The sequence below is a fragment of the Carcharhinus amblyrhynchos genome, chromosome 6 (assembly GCF_965287045.1).
Source record: "Carcharhinus amblyrhynchos chromosome 6, sCarAmb.v2.hapA, whole genome shotgun sequence".
Lineage (NCBI taxonomy): Eukaryota > Metazoa > Chordata > Chondrichthyes > Carcharhiniformes > Carcharhinidae > Carcharhinus > Carcharhinus amblyrhynchos.
In genome coordinates this window covers 91,488,851-91,505,741 of record NC_137329.1, presented here as the reverse complement: position 1 = coordinate 91,505,741, position 16,891 = coordinate 91,488,851, and the positions used below count along the sequence as shown (strand labels likewise).

Genomic DNA, 16,891 nt, shown 5'->3' with positions numbered 1-16,891 from the left:
TTGGGCACATTTGCAGAATGAATTGCAGTTACGTACCTAAGGACTTTCTGTATAATGAAGTAGTTGGAGCCAGGCAATCAAAGTTCTACTTCAAGGATGTTTTCAAGCATTGCATGAAAGCCTTAAACTGGGAGAGGAAAACTGCAACATCAGTGGGTCGGCATGGACCAACGTGTCAATAAGTTGCTACAATGGCTTAGGGACAGATACTGACACCAAAAGCAACCAATGCACAACACCTGATAATCACTTTGATGTGGCACTTGTGGCAGAAACCTGCTTTTCACAGATTGGTCTCTTCAGCCATAAGTTGAGCAGAATGACTGAGTGGGAGGGCGTGCCCACAGTCGCAGAGACCCCCAAGATTAAGCTATTTGGCAAATGATGTTCAGATCAATGACATTCTGCTGTAGGATTATGTCGCTGTCAAGGAGAAATATGCCAAGTATCTCCCGCACAGTTCTGGGTGCTATGCTGCCAAGCGTTTCCGCAAGGCCCAGTGTCCCACTGGCGAGCGTCTGACCAATTTCATGATGCTGCATGGGCACAACAGCAAGAAACTGATGACTGTATGGATTGTGAAGCACACCTTTGAGATCATCCACCTACTGACCGGCGAGAACCCACTGCAGGTACTGGTGAATGCCATCATCAACCGTGGTCCCCGCGAAGACTCCACCCGTATTGGCTGCACTGGTACAGTCAGGCGGTAGGCTGTCAATGTGTCCCCACTGCGGTGCGTTAACCAGGCTATCTGGTTGCTGTGTACTGGGGCCAGGAAGGCTGCATTCAGGAATATTAAAACCATTGCAGAGTGCCTGGCTGATGAGCTCAACAATGCTGCTAAGTGTTCCTCCAACTCTTATACCATTAAGAAGAAGGATGAGCTGGAACTGGCCAAGTCTAATCGTTAGTTTTGTAACATCTGGCCATCTACATTCTCAAAGTGTTCAAAAGATAAAAAAAATTGTATGAAGCTACTCCACCCACTGTTGATTTCATTTGCTGCATGCCCACCTTCTTATGCAGACGGAAAAGTGAAGATGATGAGTCTACTCTTGATCAAAGTGGTAGAAGGTGTTGTCGACAGTGTGATAAAGTAAAGTTACACAAAAATAACCAGTTCATGACGGTTAGCTTGAGCTTTAGAAGGGACGCTTGCCTCCTGATCTTATTACAATCTTGCTGCAAACATAAACAAAAGAGCAGAGAATTCAAGAAGTGGGGCACCAGTGACTGCCCTTAACATCAAGGCAGTATTTTTCTTAAATGTGGTACAGAGGAGCCCTTGCTAGATTAAAATCCATGTGAATCACGGACAAAACTCTCCACTGGTTGGAGTCATACCTTGCACAAACAAAGATTGTTGTGGTTGTTAGATATCGATCTCAGTCTTGAGACATCACTGCAGGAGTTTCGCAAGTTCATCTGCTTGGTATATCATAAGGTCAGTAAGTGGGGATGTTCACTGACAATTGTAAAACGTTTGGTATAATTTGTGACTTCTCACATACTGAAACTGTCCTTGTCCATCTGCAGAAAGACCTAGATGACATTCATGCTGATATGTGACTAGCGAGTTTTGCACCATATAAATGCCAGGCAATGACCATCTCCAACAAGAGAGAGTCTAACCATTTCCCCATGACATTCAAAGGCATTACCAATCTCCAATCATTAGTATCCCCTGGGAGTTACTGCAAACCAGAAACTGAACTGGACAAGCTGTATGGGGGAGATGAACAGGTGAGTGGGGAGCAGCTGTTCCCCTTGGTTGAAAATTTTGGGGTAAGGAGATTCGGAGGAGATTTGAGAAAAAACTTTTTCACTCAGAGGTTTGAAAGAATCTGGAATGCATTGCCTGGGAAAGTAGCGAGACCAGAAACTTTACAACCTTTAAATAATGTTTGGATGAGCACTTGAAATATCATAATATTCAAGGGCATGGGACAAGTGCAGGAAAGTAGGATTAGTGCACCTTTAGCGGTAGATATTGTCGGTGGAGGCGCGATTGGTCAAAGGGCCTTTTCTGCACCACATGACTATGACTCTATAAATACTGTGTCTACCAAGGCAGGTCAGAGGCTGAGAATTCTGCACTGAGTAACTCACCTCCTGACTCTCCACAGCCAGTCCACCTTCTACAAGGCATAAAATAGGAAGTGTGATAGAATACTCTCCACTTGTCTGCATAAGTGTGGCTCCAACAACATTCAAGAAGCTTAACAAATTCCGAACAGAGCAGGCATGCATGACTGTCACTACATCCAACACCAACCAATGACAGCAGTTGAACTGTATGTAAAATGCACTGCAGCAACTCAGCAAGATTTGTTCGACAGGTGGAATGGGCAGACAACTGCCAGGCAAAATTCAATACTGATAACAGTAAAGTGATTCATTTTTTAGGATAAACATGGAGAGAAAAATGAAGTTACAATTCTAAATTGTGTTCAGGAGCAGAAGGATATGAGCAATATATGTGCACTAGTTATTGAAAGTCACAGGACTATTTGGAGATAGCAGTTGATAAAGCACACAGTATCACAGGCTTTAATAATAAGGAAAAAGTCTGCCATATCCTGCTGTAAATGGTGGTGGGCAATTAAATAATCCACTACAGGAGGAGCCTCCATGAATACGCTCATCCTAAATAATGGGGGAGTCGAGCATGTGAATGCTAAAGATAAGGCTGAAGCATGTGCTATAATCTTCAGCCAGAATTGCCAAGTGGGTGATCCATCTTGTTTTCCTCTGGAGGTCTCCAGCATCACAGATGCCAGTCTTCAGCTAATTTTATTTACTTCACATGATATCAAGAAATAGCTGAGGCTCTGAATATTGCAAAGGCTTTGGGCCCTGACAATATGCCGGCAATAGAACTGGAGGACTTAAGAACATAAGAAATAGGAGCAAGTCAAGCTATTCCAGTAGAGTTACAACACAAGCATCTACTCAATAATATGGAAAGTTACTCAGGTATGTCTTGTTCACAAGAACCAGGACAAATCAAATTACCACCCTATCAATCTAACCTTGGTCATCAGTAAAATGATGGAAAGGGTCGTTAACAATGCTATCAAGTGGCACTTGCATAGCAATTGCCTTTTCTCTGACACACAGTTTAGGTTCTGCCAGTTCACTCAGCTCCTGACCTCATTACAGCCTTGGTCTAAACATGAACAAAAGGGCTGAACTCAAAAGGTGAGATGAGGTGAGAATGTCTGCCCTTGACATAAAGGCAGCATTTAACTGAGTGTGGCGTAAGAGACCCTTAGGAAAACTGAAATTGCTGGGAATTAGGGGGAAAACTCTCCGCTAATTGGAGTTATACTTAGCACAAAGGAAATGGCTTTGGTTGTTGGAGGTCAATCATCTCAGTTCCAAGACATCAATGCAGGAGTTTCTCAGGGGGTGATCTCTTGCTCAACCATCTTCAACTGCTTCATCAATGATCTTCCTTCCATTATATGGTCAGAAGCGGGGATGTTTGCTGATGATTGAACAATGTTCAGTACCATTCACAACACCTCAGATACTGAAGCCATCTAAATGCAGCAAGGCCTCAACAATATCCAGGTTTGGGCTGTACAAGTGGCAAGTAACATTTGCACCACACAAGTGCCATCTCCAACATGAGAGTATCTAATCATTGTCCCTTGACATTCAACGGCATTACCATCGCTGAATACCCCACTATCACAATCCTGGGGTTACCACTGATCAGAAACTGAGCCAGACTAGCCACATAAATAAAGTGGCTATACAAGCAGGTCAGAGGCTTGGAATCCTAACTCCTCAAAATGATTCAAATCTACAAGGCACATATCAGGAATGTGATGGAATACTCTCCACTTGTCTAATGATTACAGTTCCAACAACACTCAAGACGTTTGATGCCATCCAGAACAAAGCCCACTTCACTTTCACCCCCTTCCATGAATGTTCACTCCCTTCACCACCCATGTGCAGTAGCAGCCACCTATACCAAACCTACAAGGCGCATTGCAGGAAATTACTAAGATTCTTTACACACAACTCAGGACATAAGAAATAAGAGCAGGAGTAGGCCATCTAGCCCCCTCGAGCTTACCCCGCCATTCAATAAGATCATGGCTGATTTGAATCGGATCAATTCCACTTACCCGCCTGCTCCCCATAACCCTTAATTCCCTTATCGATCAGAAATCTATCTACCCGTGATTTAAACATATTCAACGAGGTAGCCTCCACCACTTCAATGGGCAGATAATTCCAGAGATTCACCACCCTTTGAGTGAAGAAGATCCTCCTCAGCTCTGATCTAAACTACTCTCCCCCCCTTATTTTGAGGCTGTGCCCTCTAATCCTGCTATCCTTTCTAAGTGGGAAGAATCTCTCTACCTCTACCCTATCTAGCCCCTTCATTATCTTATATGTCTCTATAAGGTCCCCTCTCAACCTTCTAAACTCCAATGAGTACAGGCCCAATCTACTCAATCTCTCCTCATAAGCTAAGCCCCTCATCTCCAGTATCAACCTGATGAATGTTTTCTGCACTCCCTCCAAGGCCAATATATCCTTTCGCAAATAAGGAGACCAAAATTGCACACATTACTCTAGTTACGGCCTCACCCATGCCTTGTACAGTTGCAGCAAGACCTCCCTGCTTTTATATTCTATCCCCCTCGCAATAAAGACCAACATTCCACTCACCTTCTTGATCACCTGCTGCACCTACAGACTGAGTTTTTGCGATTCGTGCACAAGGACCCCCAGGTTCCTCTGCACAGGAGCATGCTGCAACTTTTCACCATTTAAATAATATTCCATCCTACTACTATTTCTTCCAAAGTGGATAACCTCATATTTGCCAATGTTATACTCCATCTGCCAGGTCCTCGCCCACTCACTCAGCCTATCCAAATCTCTCTGCAGACTTTCCCCATCCTCCATACAATTCGCTTTTCCACTCATCTTCGTGTCATCAGCAAACTTTGTTACCCTACACTCAGCCCCCTCCTCCAGATCATCTATGGTAAACAGTTGAGGCCCCAGCACCGATCCCTGCAGCAACCGCTTGTCACCAACTGCTGACCAGAAAAGCACCCAGGACCACTACCATCTAGCAGGACAAGAACAGCAGATATCACCACCATCACGAAGCTCCCTCCAAGTCATCCTGACTTGGAAATATATTACTGTCCCTTCACCGTATCTGGGTCAAAATGCTGGAACTCTCCCTAACAGCACTGCAGGTGTACCTACATCCCAAAAACAACAGAAACAGGAGGCAGCTCACGGCCCAACTTAAGGGCAATTAGGAATGAGGAATAAATGCTGGTCTCGCCAGTGATGCCCACATCCCCTGCCAGAATAAAACAGCAAAACCTGCTCCAGATTAACAACCGGATCAAGCTCGCACCGCGGTCAAAATCCCAGATCCTTACCGGCTGTGAACAGTTTCCCGGAATTTCCAAACCCCGATCTCCAACGACACAAATTACCAGCAGGAAGATGCCGACTGATCGCCGGGGAGCCATGGCCCCGGGCGGGCGGCTCCCTGTGCCCCGGCCCCGGGCGGCTCCCTGTGCCCCGGCCCCGGGCGGGCGGGCGGCTCCCTGTGCCCCGGCCCCGGGCGGGCGGGCGGCTCCCTGTGCCCCGGCCCCGGGCGGGCGGGCGGCTCCCTCTGCCCCGGCCACGGGCGGCTCCCTCTGCCCCGGCCCCGGGCGGGCGGGCGGCTCCCTCTGCCCCGGCCCCGGGCGGCTCCCTGTGCCCCAGCCCCAGCCCCGGGCGGGCGGCTCCCTGTGCCCCGCTTCCGCTTCCAACAATACACCGCGCGGTGCCGGCAGCGTTCCAGAAGCTTCCAGAGGGTCGGTCAGGTAGTGATGGCGGCTCGATGCGGAAGCCCGGAGCTCCGATCCCCAGCTCTCTCTCTCTCCGCCAAGCAGCGTCCTGAAACCCCCCGACTTCCTGGAATCGTACTTGAGGGCGGAGCAACAACCCGAAATGGCGAACGTGAGAGAGGCGGTGATCCAGAGTGACCCCCCCCGCCGTGTGATCCCGAATCTCCCACTATGTAATCCAATGAGCCTGAATCCCCCGGTGATCCAGAGTGATCCTAAATTCCTCCTTTGTGATCCAGTGATCCTGAACTCCCTTGTGTGGTCCAGAGAGATGCTGAATCCCCTCTTTGATCCAGTGTTCCTGAATCTCTCTGTGTAATCTTGAGCCTTCAGTGTGATCCAGAGTGATTCTGAATACCCCTGTGTGATCCAGTGATCCTGAACCCCCTCTTTGATCCAGAGTGATCCTGAACACCCCCCACCCCACCCCGTGTCAAGGAGACAGTGATCCTGAAAGGGACAGTCAGGCAAAGGGGAGGAAAGGATAAAAGCAGAAAAGAAGGGAAATGGAATGGAATGAATTGGAAGGGAGCAAAGAAGATGAACAGTAAGGAAGGGCAGGTGGGTGGGGGAAGTAACAGGAAAGAAATTCATGCAGCTGTCAATCATCCAAGGTCAGAAGGTACAATCAGGGATAAGTTCCTGTATTTGATTGTGAATGCAGTGTTATACCATTATTAATCCAGGTAGGGCAGGATCAGGATCAGTTTTGGTTAAAGGCAGCGCGGTAGCACAGTGGTTGTCACTGATGCTTCACAGCACCAGGGACCTGGGTTAGATTTCCAGCTTGGGTCACTATCTGTGTGGAGTTTGCACCTTCTCCCATGTCTATGTGGGCTTCTTCCCACATTCTGAAAGACGTGCTGGTTAGTTGCATTGACCCGACCAGGTGCCAGACTGTGGCAACTAGGGGAATTTCACAGTAACTTCACTGCAGTGTTAGCGTAAGCCTTACTTGTGACAAATAAATAAACTTTAAAAAAAGTAGTCTGTGACACGCATAAATGAAAACTTGGCAGGATTGCAGAAGAGTGACTGCAACAAGGAACAGTAAGCAAAGATTATTGCCTTTGGTAGAGGAAGAACAGAAAATTAGGAAAATAATCTATAGTAAATAAGTTCTCTACTTCATAAATATTGTCCAGTAATGCTTACTGCAAAGCGTGTTTATGAATGCAAGGTGTCGTCATTGCAATGCAATGAAGTTATATTTCCTTACGTTTTGTAATGACATGTTAGAACCATTTCTGTAATACAGCTCACTATAAAGAAATATTTCTGATACTCAGATACTTTCCACAACTTCTTGATTATTTTTATGAGTTTAGAGTAAGGATGTTTTGAAAACCATATGAAATAAGGATAATGCACACCACAAGTGCTGTACCAAACTTGTACTGAAAGTAAAATGCTGTATGTGCAGGGGTCATTTTTCTAGGAGCATTTAGTGAGCAAGTATGACATAGTTATTTATTGTACTTATACAGATAGATTGTGTGAGTATGAATGTAAACTTTAAGAACATAAGAAATAGGAGCAGGAGTAGGCCATCTAGCCCCTCAAGCCTGCCCCGCCATTCAATAAGATCATGGCTGATCTGTCGTGGCTCAGTTCCACAATCCCGCCCTCTCCCCATAACCCTTAATCCCCTTGCCCATCAAAAACCTATCAACCCGCGTCTTAAAAATATTGAGCGAGGCAGCCTCCACCACTTCAACGGACAGAGAATTCCAGAGATTCACCACCCTTTGAGTGAAGAAGTTCCTCCTCAACTCCGTTCTAAACTGCCCCCCCTTTTTCTTGAGGCTGTGCCCTTTAGTCCTACTGTCCTTTCTGAGCGGGAAGAGCCTCTCCACCTCTATCCTATCCATCCCATTCAACATCTTATACGTCTCAATGAGATCTCCCCTCATTCTTCTAAACCCTAATGAGTACAAGCCTAGTTTATTCCACCTCTCCTCATAGTTCAACCCCCTCAACTCCGGTATCAGCCTAGTAAACCTCCTCTGCACTCCCTCCAAGGCCAAAATATCCTTGCGTAAGTACGGCGACCAAAACTGCACACAGTACTCCAGCTGCGGCCTCACCAATGCCCTATATAGCTGCAGCAAGACCTCCCTACTTTTATATTCAATCCCCCTCGCTATGAAGGCCAGCATCCCATTCGCCTTCCTGACCACCTGCTGCACCTGCAAGCTGGGTTTTTGCGACTCATGCACAAGGACCCCGAGGTCCCTCTGCACCGTCGCCTGCTGCAGTTTCTCGCCAAGTAAGTAACAATCCTTCCTACCATTATTCCTACCAAAGTGGACCATCTTGCACTTGCCAACATTAAATTCCATTTGCCAGTTCCTGGCCCATTCGCCCAGCCTATCTAGATCCTTCTGCAGACTCTCCACACCCTCCGCGCAATTTGCCGTTCCACCAATCTTGGTGTCATCAGCAAATTTCGACACCATACACTCGGTTCCCTCCTCCAGATCATCTATATAAATGGTAAATAGCTGAGGCCCCAGCACCAACCCCTGGGGCACTCCACTAGTCACCAACCGCCAATCCGAATAGCACCCATTGACCCCCACTCTCTGCCTCCTATTTGACAGCCAATCCTCTATCCACGCTAACACCCTACAACAGACCTAGCAACTCAAGACGAGGCAAGCATGAGGCACTATTGGTTAGCCATCAGCAGCAGCAGAATTGTACTCAACTACAAGCTGTAAGCTCATGGCCCAGCATATCTCTTACCACCAAATCAGGATATCAACCGTGTTTCAATGGAAGTACAGGAGAGCGTGCCAGGAACAGTACCAGGCATGCCTAAAAGTAAGGTGTCAATCTGGTCAAGCTACAACACAGGACTACTTGCTTGCCAAACAGCTTAAGCATCAAGTAATGGACAGAGCTATGCGATTCCACAAGCAATGGATCAAATCTAAGTTTTGCCACATCCAGCTGTGAATGGTGGTAGACAATTTAAAAACTAGAGGAGGAGGCTCCATAAATATCCCCTTCCTCAATGATGGAGGAGCCCAGCATATCTGTGCAAATGATAAGGCTGAAACTTTAACAACAATCTTCAGCCAGAAATGCTGAGTGGATGATTTATCTTGGCCTCTTCCGAAAGTCCCCAGCATCACAAATGCCAGTCTTCAGCTGGTTTGATTCGCTCCATGTAATATCAACAAATGGCTGAAGGTACTGAATGCTGCAAAGGCTATAGGCTCTGACAGTATTCTAGCAATAATGCTGAAGACTTGTGCTCCAGAACTTGCCGCATGCCCAGCCAAGCCGTTAAAGTACAGCTACAACACTGACATCTACCTGGCAATTCTCTTTCTAAAAGTTATCAATCTCCTGCAAAACTTATGGGGATCATAACAAATTGGCGGTTTGCCTGGGATATGTTTGCGGAGGCTGGAAATGAGTACAGTGGACTTTGCCAGAGGTTAAATATCTCTTCTGCCTTATTCATTTAAAAGTCAGTTTGGTTACTTCTATTGCTTAAACATTTCTAGCGGGAGAGGATCTTACTGTGAGTGCCTTGCAACAGTTCACAAGGCAGATGAGTTAACAACAGATTTAAAAATAGGGGCTAAAAAGACAGATTATTGCAACATTGGCTCAACACCAACCTATACAAGTGAAAGGTAATCTCAATTGTATACAAGTTGAGTTGGCTAGATTTCAGTTGCAACTTGATTTCAGAAAACAGAAATAAAAAAGTTTGAATTTAAAAAAGGAAGGGAATGCAAATATTTGAGCCTGAATTCCAAAGAGCAAATGAGCAGGAAAACGTTTAATTCCAGAGAATGGGAAGGAGGAAAGGAAAATTAGAATAGAAAGATCTTGATTTTCAGAGAGGAAAGAAAAATGAGAAAATTTGATCTCAGCAAAGTAATGCCTTGATTATGTGAACAGAGGTTGGCAGAATAGCTGGATGATGACTTAGATTCAACTCTTTGTTTTGATCTGGCAAGGGATATTCACTCAGTGCCTAAATTCAGAAAAGAAGAGTGTGTTGTGTTGTTTGAGAAAATTGCTGCAGAATTGAAATTGCCAAAAGTAAGTTGGATGGTTTTATTGCAAGATGTATTTATGGGGAAATTGTTAGAGAATGATGTACTCATCTCTTTTAGATACACAGGTAGGATTTTCCAGCTGCGCTCTCCCCATTACCAGAAAATTCTGCCTAAGGTCAACGGACCTTTATAGGGTCTGTCCCCTGCTCTCCATGATTCCCTTGGCAGGCAGGACAGGAAAACTCCCTGCACAGTCTAGTGAATGTAGAATCATAGAAACCCTACAGTGCAGAAGGAGGCCGTTCGGCCTATCAAGTCTGCACCGACAACAATCATACCCCTACCCCTCCGCCCCAAACATTTATCCTGCCAATCCCTCTAACCTACACATCTCAGGACACTAAGAGGCAATTTAGTGTCCTGTGGATGGAAACCGGAGCACATGGACATTGACCAAAGCCAGGAATCAAACCCAGGTCCCTGGAGCTGTGAGGCAGCAGTGCTAATCACTGTGCTGACATGCCACCCATATGTTACACTGAAAACTGCTGTTCTCAATGCATATGAGTTAGTTCTGCAAGCTTTCAAGCAGGATATACAAATGTAGCGAAGAAGCAGAATCACACATTTTGGAGTTTGCTTGAGAAAAGGAAGCAATATTGAATAGGTGATGTAAGTTGAACAACATTTTGAAAATCTTAGAAAGCTTAGAATCTTAGAAAAATTTAAAAACTAATGTTCCTTTGGGCAAAAGCTTCCACTTAGAAGGTTTCTAAGTTAAAGGCAGCCGCAGTAATGACTGACAATTGTGAATTGCTTCACAGACCTTTGAGAAGGAATACACCCTTGTTTGCAAACCTGGATAGAAATGGGAGATAAGAGATCTTATAATGAACAGAACACTGCTTATAGTGAAGAAGATAGCTGAAGTACAAATATAGATCCTTCTCAGAGTTGTGAAAAATACAGTATAGAAGCTAAGTACGATTCAAGAGGACCGACATGTTAATTTGTTAGGGAGAGGACATGTGAAGGCAGCGTGATGGAAATTACAAGTGAAGACTGAAGCATATATGGGAATATATAATCTGCAGGTGATGCTGTACCAGCAGGTGGAGCGTATGACAAACTGACAGCTTTGAATGTATTTACTGTTGGAATAGTTCAAAGCATAGAAGATTATTTAAAACATGTGTTCCAGGATGAGGTATTCCCATTTTAGGCCAGTACAATGTCAAGCATATTAATGTTCCTGTAGCTATCATGTGAGCTCAATTGTTAGTAGTAGCAGGCGATGAAAATTTTCTTCTGGAAATGTAAGGTATTCATACAGGTTGTTTGAAGTTAATTTAAATTGTGGTTTAATTTTCAGTAGTGCACTTGTGGGATTGTGTCTAAGTCACCCTTAAAGATGTTGATTTTATGTTAGGAAATTAATAAGTGTTGCTGTCTCCAGTGAATTCTGAAAAAAGACCTGAAGCTGTTAAAAGTGAAAATGCACAAAAGAAGTCAAATCAAATCAAACATACAGAAATCTATCACTCTCTCTGTGAGCCTACAGTGGAATTTATTGTTTCAATAAAAGATGTAACCAAAGCATCAGAGCATCAGACTGACAACAAATGGCTATTAGCAACTGGCTTTGAATTACAATTGTCTGAATTAAGCCTGCAGACTGAATCTGAGCAAGAGATGTCAAAACAGATAGCAGCAACACTCCAAGATAATGATGAAACAAAGGAAAATTGCTTTGAAACTTTGAGAGACTGTTACAATTGAAAATGATATCTTGGAGCTACAAGGGACGATTTTTTTTAACTCAAATTAAAACTTCAGAATGAAGAAGAGCTTTTGTTTTTGTGAGAAAATAATTAAACAAAGCTCCCGATAAGTAGGAGGGCTGAAAACAAAAAAAAAGTGAGCTGACAAGAGTATCAAGATATTTTAAATAACCTTAATGAGGTTCTTAAAGCAGTTAAAAGGATTTTACTGGAGGGAACAATGAACTTCTAGCACAGAAGGAAATTGTTAAATCAGCATCCCTTGGAGAAGAACAAGGAAAGTTTAAATCATCAGTCTGGATTTTACACAACAATGGGGTAGCCCGTTAACCCCTTTCAAAGGAAAGTCACCTAGCAGCTGATGCAGCCACAAGAAGTCTGCCTCTGAGGCAGAACATATTGTGGGTAACATACTGTGGACAGGGTAAATGAGGAAAGAGTAGGACTCCTGCCCGCTCATGGGATGAAGTCTTACCCTTGAACGCTTCCAGCCAATCTGAGTGAACTGTTTTTTCTTTCTGGAAGTTCCAGCAGCCATGATGTGGAGATGCCAGCATTGGACTTGGGTAAAATAGAAAGAAATCCCACAACACCAGCTTAACGTCCAACAAATTTATTTGTAGCAAATGCCTCAAGCTTTCGGAACAGGCTGTCCCTTTGTCAGGTGGCTGGGAACTTCAGTCAGTGACAAAATACAGCAGGCCCTGGTGGAACAGGAAAGAAACAATAGATCCACTGAAAACAGTAATGCTATCAGCAATGGTCGGGAACAAGATGGCTACCGATGCTAGCTTTATGAATACGGTCATACGACTCCGAGAGGTAACTCAGGTGGCGAGCAGAGGGAAGGAATTTCTCAGGGTTGGATGAAGTTCACGTGGGTTCAATTCAGTGGGAATCATTCTCCCATTTCACTGAAGGGGGGTATCATCCATAACTAATGACAAATGAAATCCCATGAGGTCAGGATGTGTATTGTTATTGGCTGGAAGTAATGACAGGATGTCATTGACTGATTTGTGTTAAAGTTTACTGGATAATGCCCACCTTTCCAGTAATTTGGTAAATGTATTATTGCCCTCACAAGGGCATTGTTTACCAGACTGATATCCGGCTGCCTGCAATCTTTACCTTAAGTGCAGGGCTTCCTCATATCATTCTCCCATTCGATCATTTGGTTAAATAAAATCACATCTTCAAAATCAGTACACTGCATTTTGAGTCTCTGTATCAGCTTTAGTAGCTATACATAGCCTTGAGAGGAAAACTCCATCTACAGGCTCATTCCCACTGACCTGCCCACACCAACCATAGTGTGGCACAGGCAGTGTATTATCTAAGTTGATAGGCTTGTTAACAAGCTCGATTAACTCTTAATTATTTAATTAGAAATGGCAGGCAGATTGCCGAAAAGATCGGTACCCGCTCAGCTACCATGCTTTGGGGACAGCTGTGAGATGTGTAAAAGGATAGATTGTTTGTCATCCGTTGTGTTTTACATTGCACTGAAAACAGGCCTGGCAGGGAGCTGTAAAATTCAGCCACGTGAAGATAATAGTAATGTTGAATTTTAACAGGAGGTGGACAATTTTGATGCATTGGCTGGTTGAGACTTTCTTTACATATTTACATTAAAAAGTAAAATTAAAAAGAGCCAAGGTATTTCTATAGCGGGTCCAGTTTAATTTCTGGTCAATGGTAATTCCCAGCCTGTTGATTCTGGGCCATTCAGCAATGGCAATGCTATTTAATGCTGTAATGGGAAGATGGTTGGATTAGGAAGGACTATTACTTACGTGGCGAAAAACTGCAGCAGGAGACGGTGCAGAGGGACCTCGGGGTCCTTGTGCATGAGTCGCAAAAACCCAGCCTGCAGGTGCAGCAGGTGGTCAGGAAGGCGAATGGGATGCTGGCCTTCATAGCGAGGGGGATTGAATATAAAAGTAGGGAGGTCTTGCTGCAGCTGTATAGGGCATTGGTGAGGCCGCAGCTGGAGTACTGTGTGCAGTTTTGGGCGCCGCACCTGCGCAAGGATATTTTGGCCTTGGAGGGAGTGCAGAGGAGGTTTACTAGGCTGATACCGGAGTTGAGGGGGTTGAGCTATGAGGAGAGGCTGAATAAACTAGGCTTGTACTCGTTAGAGTTTAGAAGAATGAGGGGAGATCTCATTGAGACGTATAAGATGATGAATGGGATGGGTAGGATAGAGGTGGAGAGACTCTTCCCGCTCAAAAAAGACAGTAGGACTAGGGGGCACTGCCTCAAGATAAAGGGGGGGCGGTTTAGAACGGAGTTGAGGAGGAACTTCTTCACTCAAAGGGTGGTGAATCTCTGGAATTCTCTGCCCGTTGAAGTGGTGGAGGCTGCTTCGCTAAATATTTTTAAGAAGCGGGTTGATGGGTTTTTGATAAGAGAGGGGATTAAGGGTTATGGGGAGAGGGCGGGAAAGTGGAACTGAGCCACGACAGATCAGCCATGATCTTATTGAATGGCGGGGCAGGCTTGAAGGGCCAGATGGCCTACTCCTCCTATTTCTTATGTTCTTATGTTCTTATGATTATTGCCTGGCATCTGTGTGGTGTGAATGTTCTTGGCAGTTGTCCGTGGTCTTCCTGTACTTGGACATGAACTGCTTCAGTATCTGAGGAGTTGCAAATGGTGCTGAACATTGTGCAAAGAACATCATCAGCGAAACACCTGCACATCTGACCTCATGATGGAGGGAAGGTAATTGATGAAATAGCTGAAGATTGTTGAACCTGGAACACTATCCTGAGGAATTTCTGTTGTAAAGTCCTGGGACTGAGATGATTGACCTCCAACAACCACAACCATTTTTCTTTCCAATATGACTCCAATTAGTGAAGAGTTACTTTGCGATTCCCATTGACTTCACTTTGACTAGGGTTCCTTGATGTCACACTCAGTCAAATACTGCCTTGATATCAAGGGCAATCACTCTTACTCACTCTGAGTTCAGGTCTTTTGTCCATGTTTGGACCAAGATTGAAATGAGATCAGGAGCTGGCAGAACTAAAAATGATGTGAAGATGCCGGTGTTGGACTGGAGTAAACACAATAAGAAGTCTCACAACACCAGATTAAAGCCCAACAGATTTATGTGGTAGCAAAAGCCACGAGCTTTCAGAGCGCTTCTCCTTCGTCAGGTGAGTGGGAGCATAAGTGCTGCTTGAAAACACTGTCAATGACCCCTTCCATCACTTTGCTAATGATTGAAAATAGACTGCTGGGATGGTAACCGGCTGTGTTGGATTTGGCCTGCTGTTTATGGACAGGACATACCTGGGCAATTTTCCATTGCTTGACTCGGGGCACAGCTGGTTCTGGAGCATTGACAGCTACAAATGACGTGCCTGAAGATTGGAGGGTGGCAAATATTGTGCCTTTTTTAAAGAAGGGCTGCGGGGAAAAGCCTCGGAACTACAGGCCGGTAAGCCTAACATCTGTAGTGGGTAGGCTATTAGAAGGTATTTTGAGAGACAGGATCTACAGGCATTTAGAGAGGCAAAGACTGATTACAAACAGTCAGCATGGCTTTGTGAATGGAAAATCATGTCTCACAAATTTGATTTAATTTTTTGAAGAAGTAACTAAGAAGGTAGATGAGGACAGTGCAGTCAACGTTGTCTACATGGGCTTTAGCAAGGCATTTGACAAGGTATCGCAAGGTAGATTGTTGCATAAGGTTAAATCTCATTGTATCCAAGGTGACGTAGCCAGTTGTTACAAAATTAGCTTGAAGACAGAAGACAGAGGGTGGTTATAGAGAGTTGTTTTCAAACTGGAGGCCTGTGACCAGCGGTGTGCCTCAGGGATCGGTGCTGGGTCCACTGTTATTTGTCATTTATATTAATGGTTTGGATGAGGATTTAGGAGGCTTGGTTAGTAAGTTTGCAGATGACACCAAGATTGTGGCATAGTGGACATTGAAGAAGGTTATGTTGATTGCAATGGGTTCTATATCAATTGAGCCAATGGGCTGATGAATGGCAGATGGAGTTTAATTTAGATAAATGTGAGGTGATGCATTTTGGTAAATTGAACTAGGGCAGGACTTACTCAGTTAATAGTAAGGCGTTGGGGTGAATTATAGAACAAAGAGATTGAGGGGTACAAGTTCATAGCTCCTTGTAAGTGGAGTCACATGTGGGCAGAGTGGTGAAGAAAGCATTTGGCATGTTTGGTTTCATTGGACAGAACTTTGAATATAGGAGTTGGGACGTTTTGTTGAAGTTGTACAAGACATTGGTAAGGCCTCACTTGGAATACTGTGCACAGTTTTGGTCACCCTAAGGATATTATTAAGCTAGAAAGAGTGCAGAAAAGATTTACTAGGATGCTACCGGGATTTGATGGTTTGAGTTATAAGGGGAGGCTGGATAGACTGAGACTTTACTCTGTGGAGCCCTTGGAAGTGACCTTATAGAGGTCTTTAAAATAATGAGCGGCATAGATAAACTAGACAGTCAACATCTTTTCCCAAAGGTAGGGGAACTTAAAGCTAGAGGGCATATGTTTAAGGTGAGAGAGGAGAGATACAAAAGTGTCCAGAGGGGCAATTTTTTTCACAAAGAGAATGGTGAGTGTCTGGAACAAGCTGCCAGAGGTAGCAGTAGAGGCAGGTTCAATTTTGTCTTTTAAAAGCATTTAGACAGTTAAATGGGTAAGAGTGATTGAGAGGCATGTGGACCAAATGTGGACAATTGGGACTAGCTTAATAGTTCAAACTGGGTAGCATGTACAAGTTGGACCCAATGGCTGTTTCCACGCTATAAGCTTCTATGTCTTTATTCTATGTTAGCACCCGTAGCCTTTGCTTTATCTAGTGCCTTCTGCCATTTGTTGATATCATGTGGAATGAATTGAATTGGCAGAAGACTGGCATCTGTGATGCTGGGGTACTCTGGAGAAGACCAAGATGGATCATCCATTTGGCTTGCTTCAGCTTTGTCTTTTGCACTAATATGCTGGGCTCCTCCATCACCAAGGATGGGCAGATCTTTTCAGCCTCCTCCCCTAGTTGGTTGTTTAATTCATGACTGGATGTGAATGGACTGCAGTGCTTAGATCTGATCTGATGGTTGTGGCATTGCTTCACTCTATCACATGCTGCTTTTGCTGTTTGGCACGTAAGTAGTCCAGTGTCATTGTTCATCAGGTTGACACCTAACCTTTAGATGTT

General features: G+C 44.6%; 2 protein-coding genes across 3 annotated transcripts in view; one reads left to right on the top strand and one right to left on the bottom strand.

The window, feature by feature from the left end:
- Nucleotides 1-5,681, bottom strand: part of LOC145344096 (interleukin-17 receptor A-like) — a 49,676-nt gene extending 43,995 nt beyond the window's left edge. For both annotated transcript variants that reach the window (XM_080190925.1, XM_080190926.1), the window contains exon 1: nt 5,430-5,681. In XM_080190925.1, coding sequence (XP_080047051.1) covers nt 5,430-5,522 — 93 coding nt within the window. In that variant the 5' untranslated portion in view covers nt 5,523-5,681. The remainder of the gene's footprint in view (nt 1-5,429) is intronic.
- On the top strand, nt 320-914 carry LOC145344513 (small ribosomal subunit protein uS7-like). Its single transcript, XM_080191695.1, is given in 2 exon segments — nt 320-381; nt 383-914. Coding segments are annotated over 2 exon segments (594 nt in total).
- Nucleotides 5,682-16,891: the final 11,210 nt, after the last annotated feature.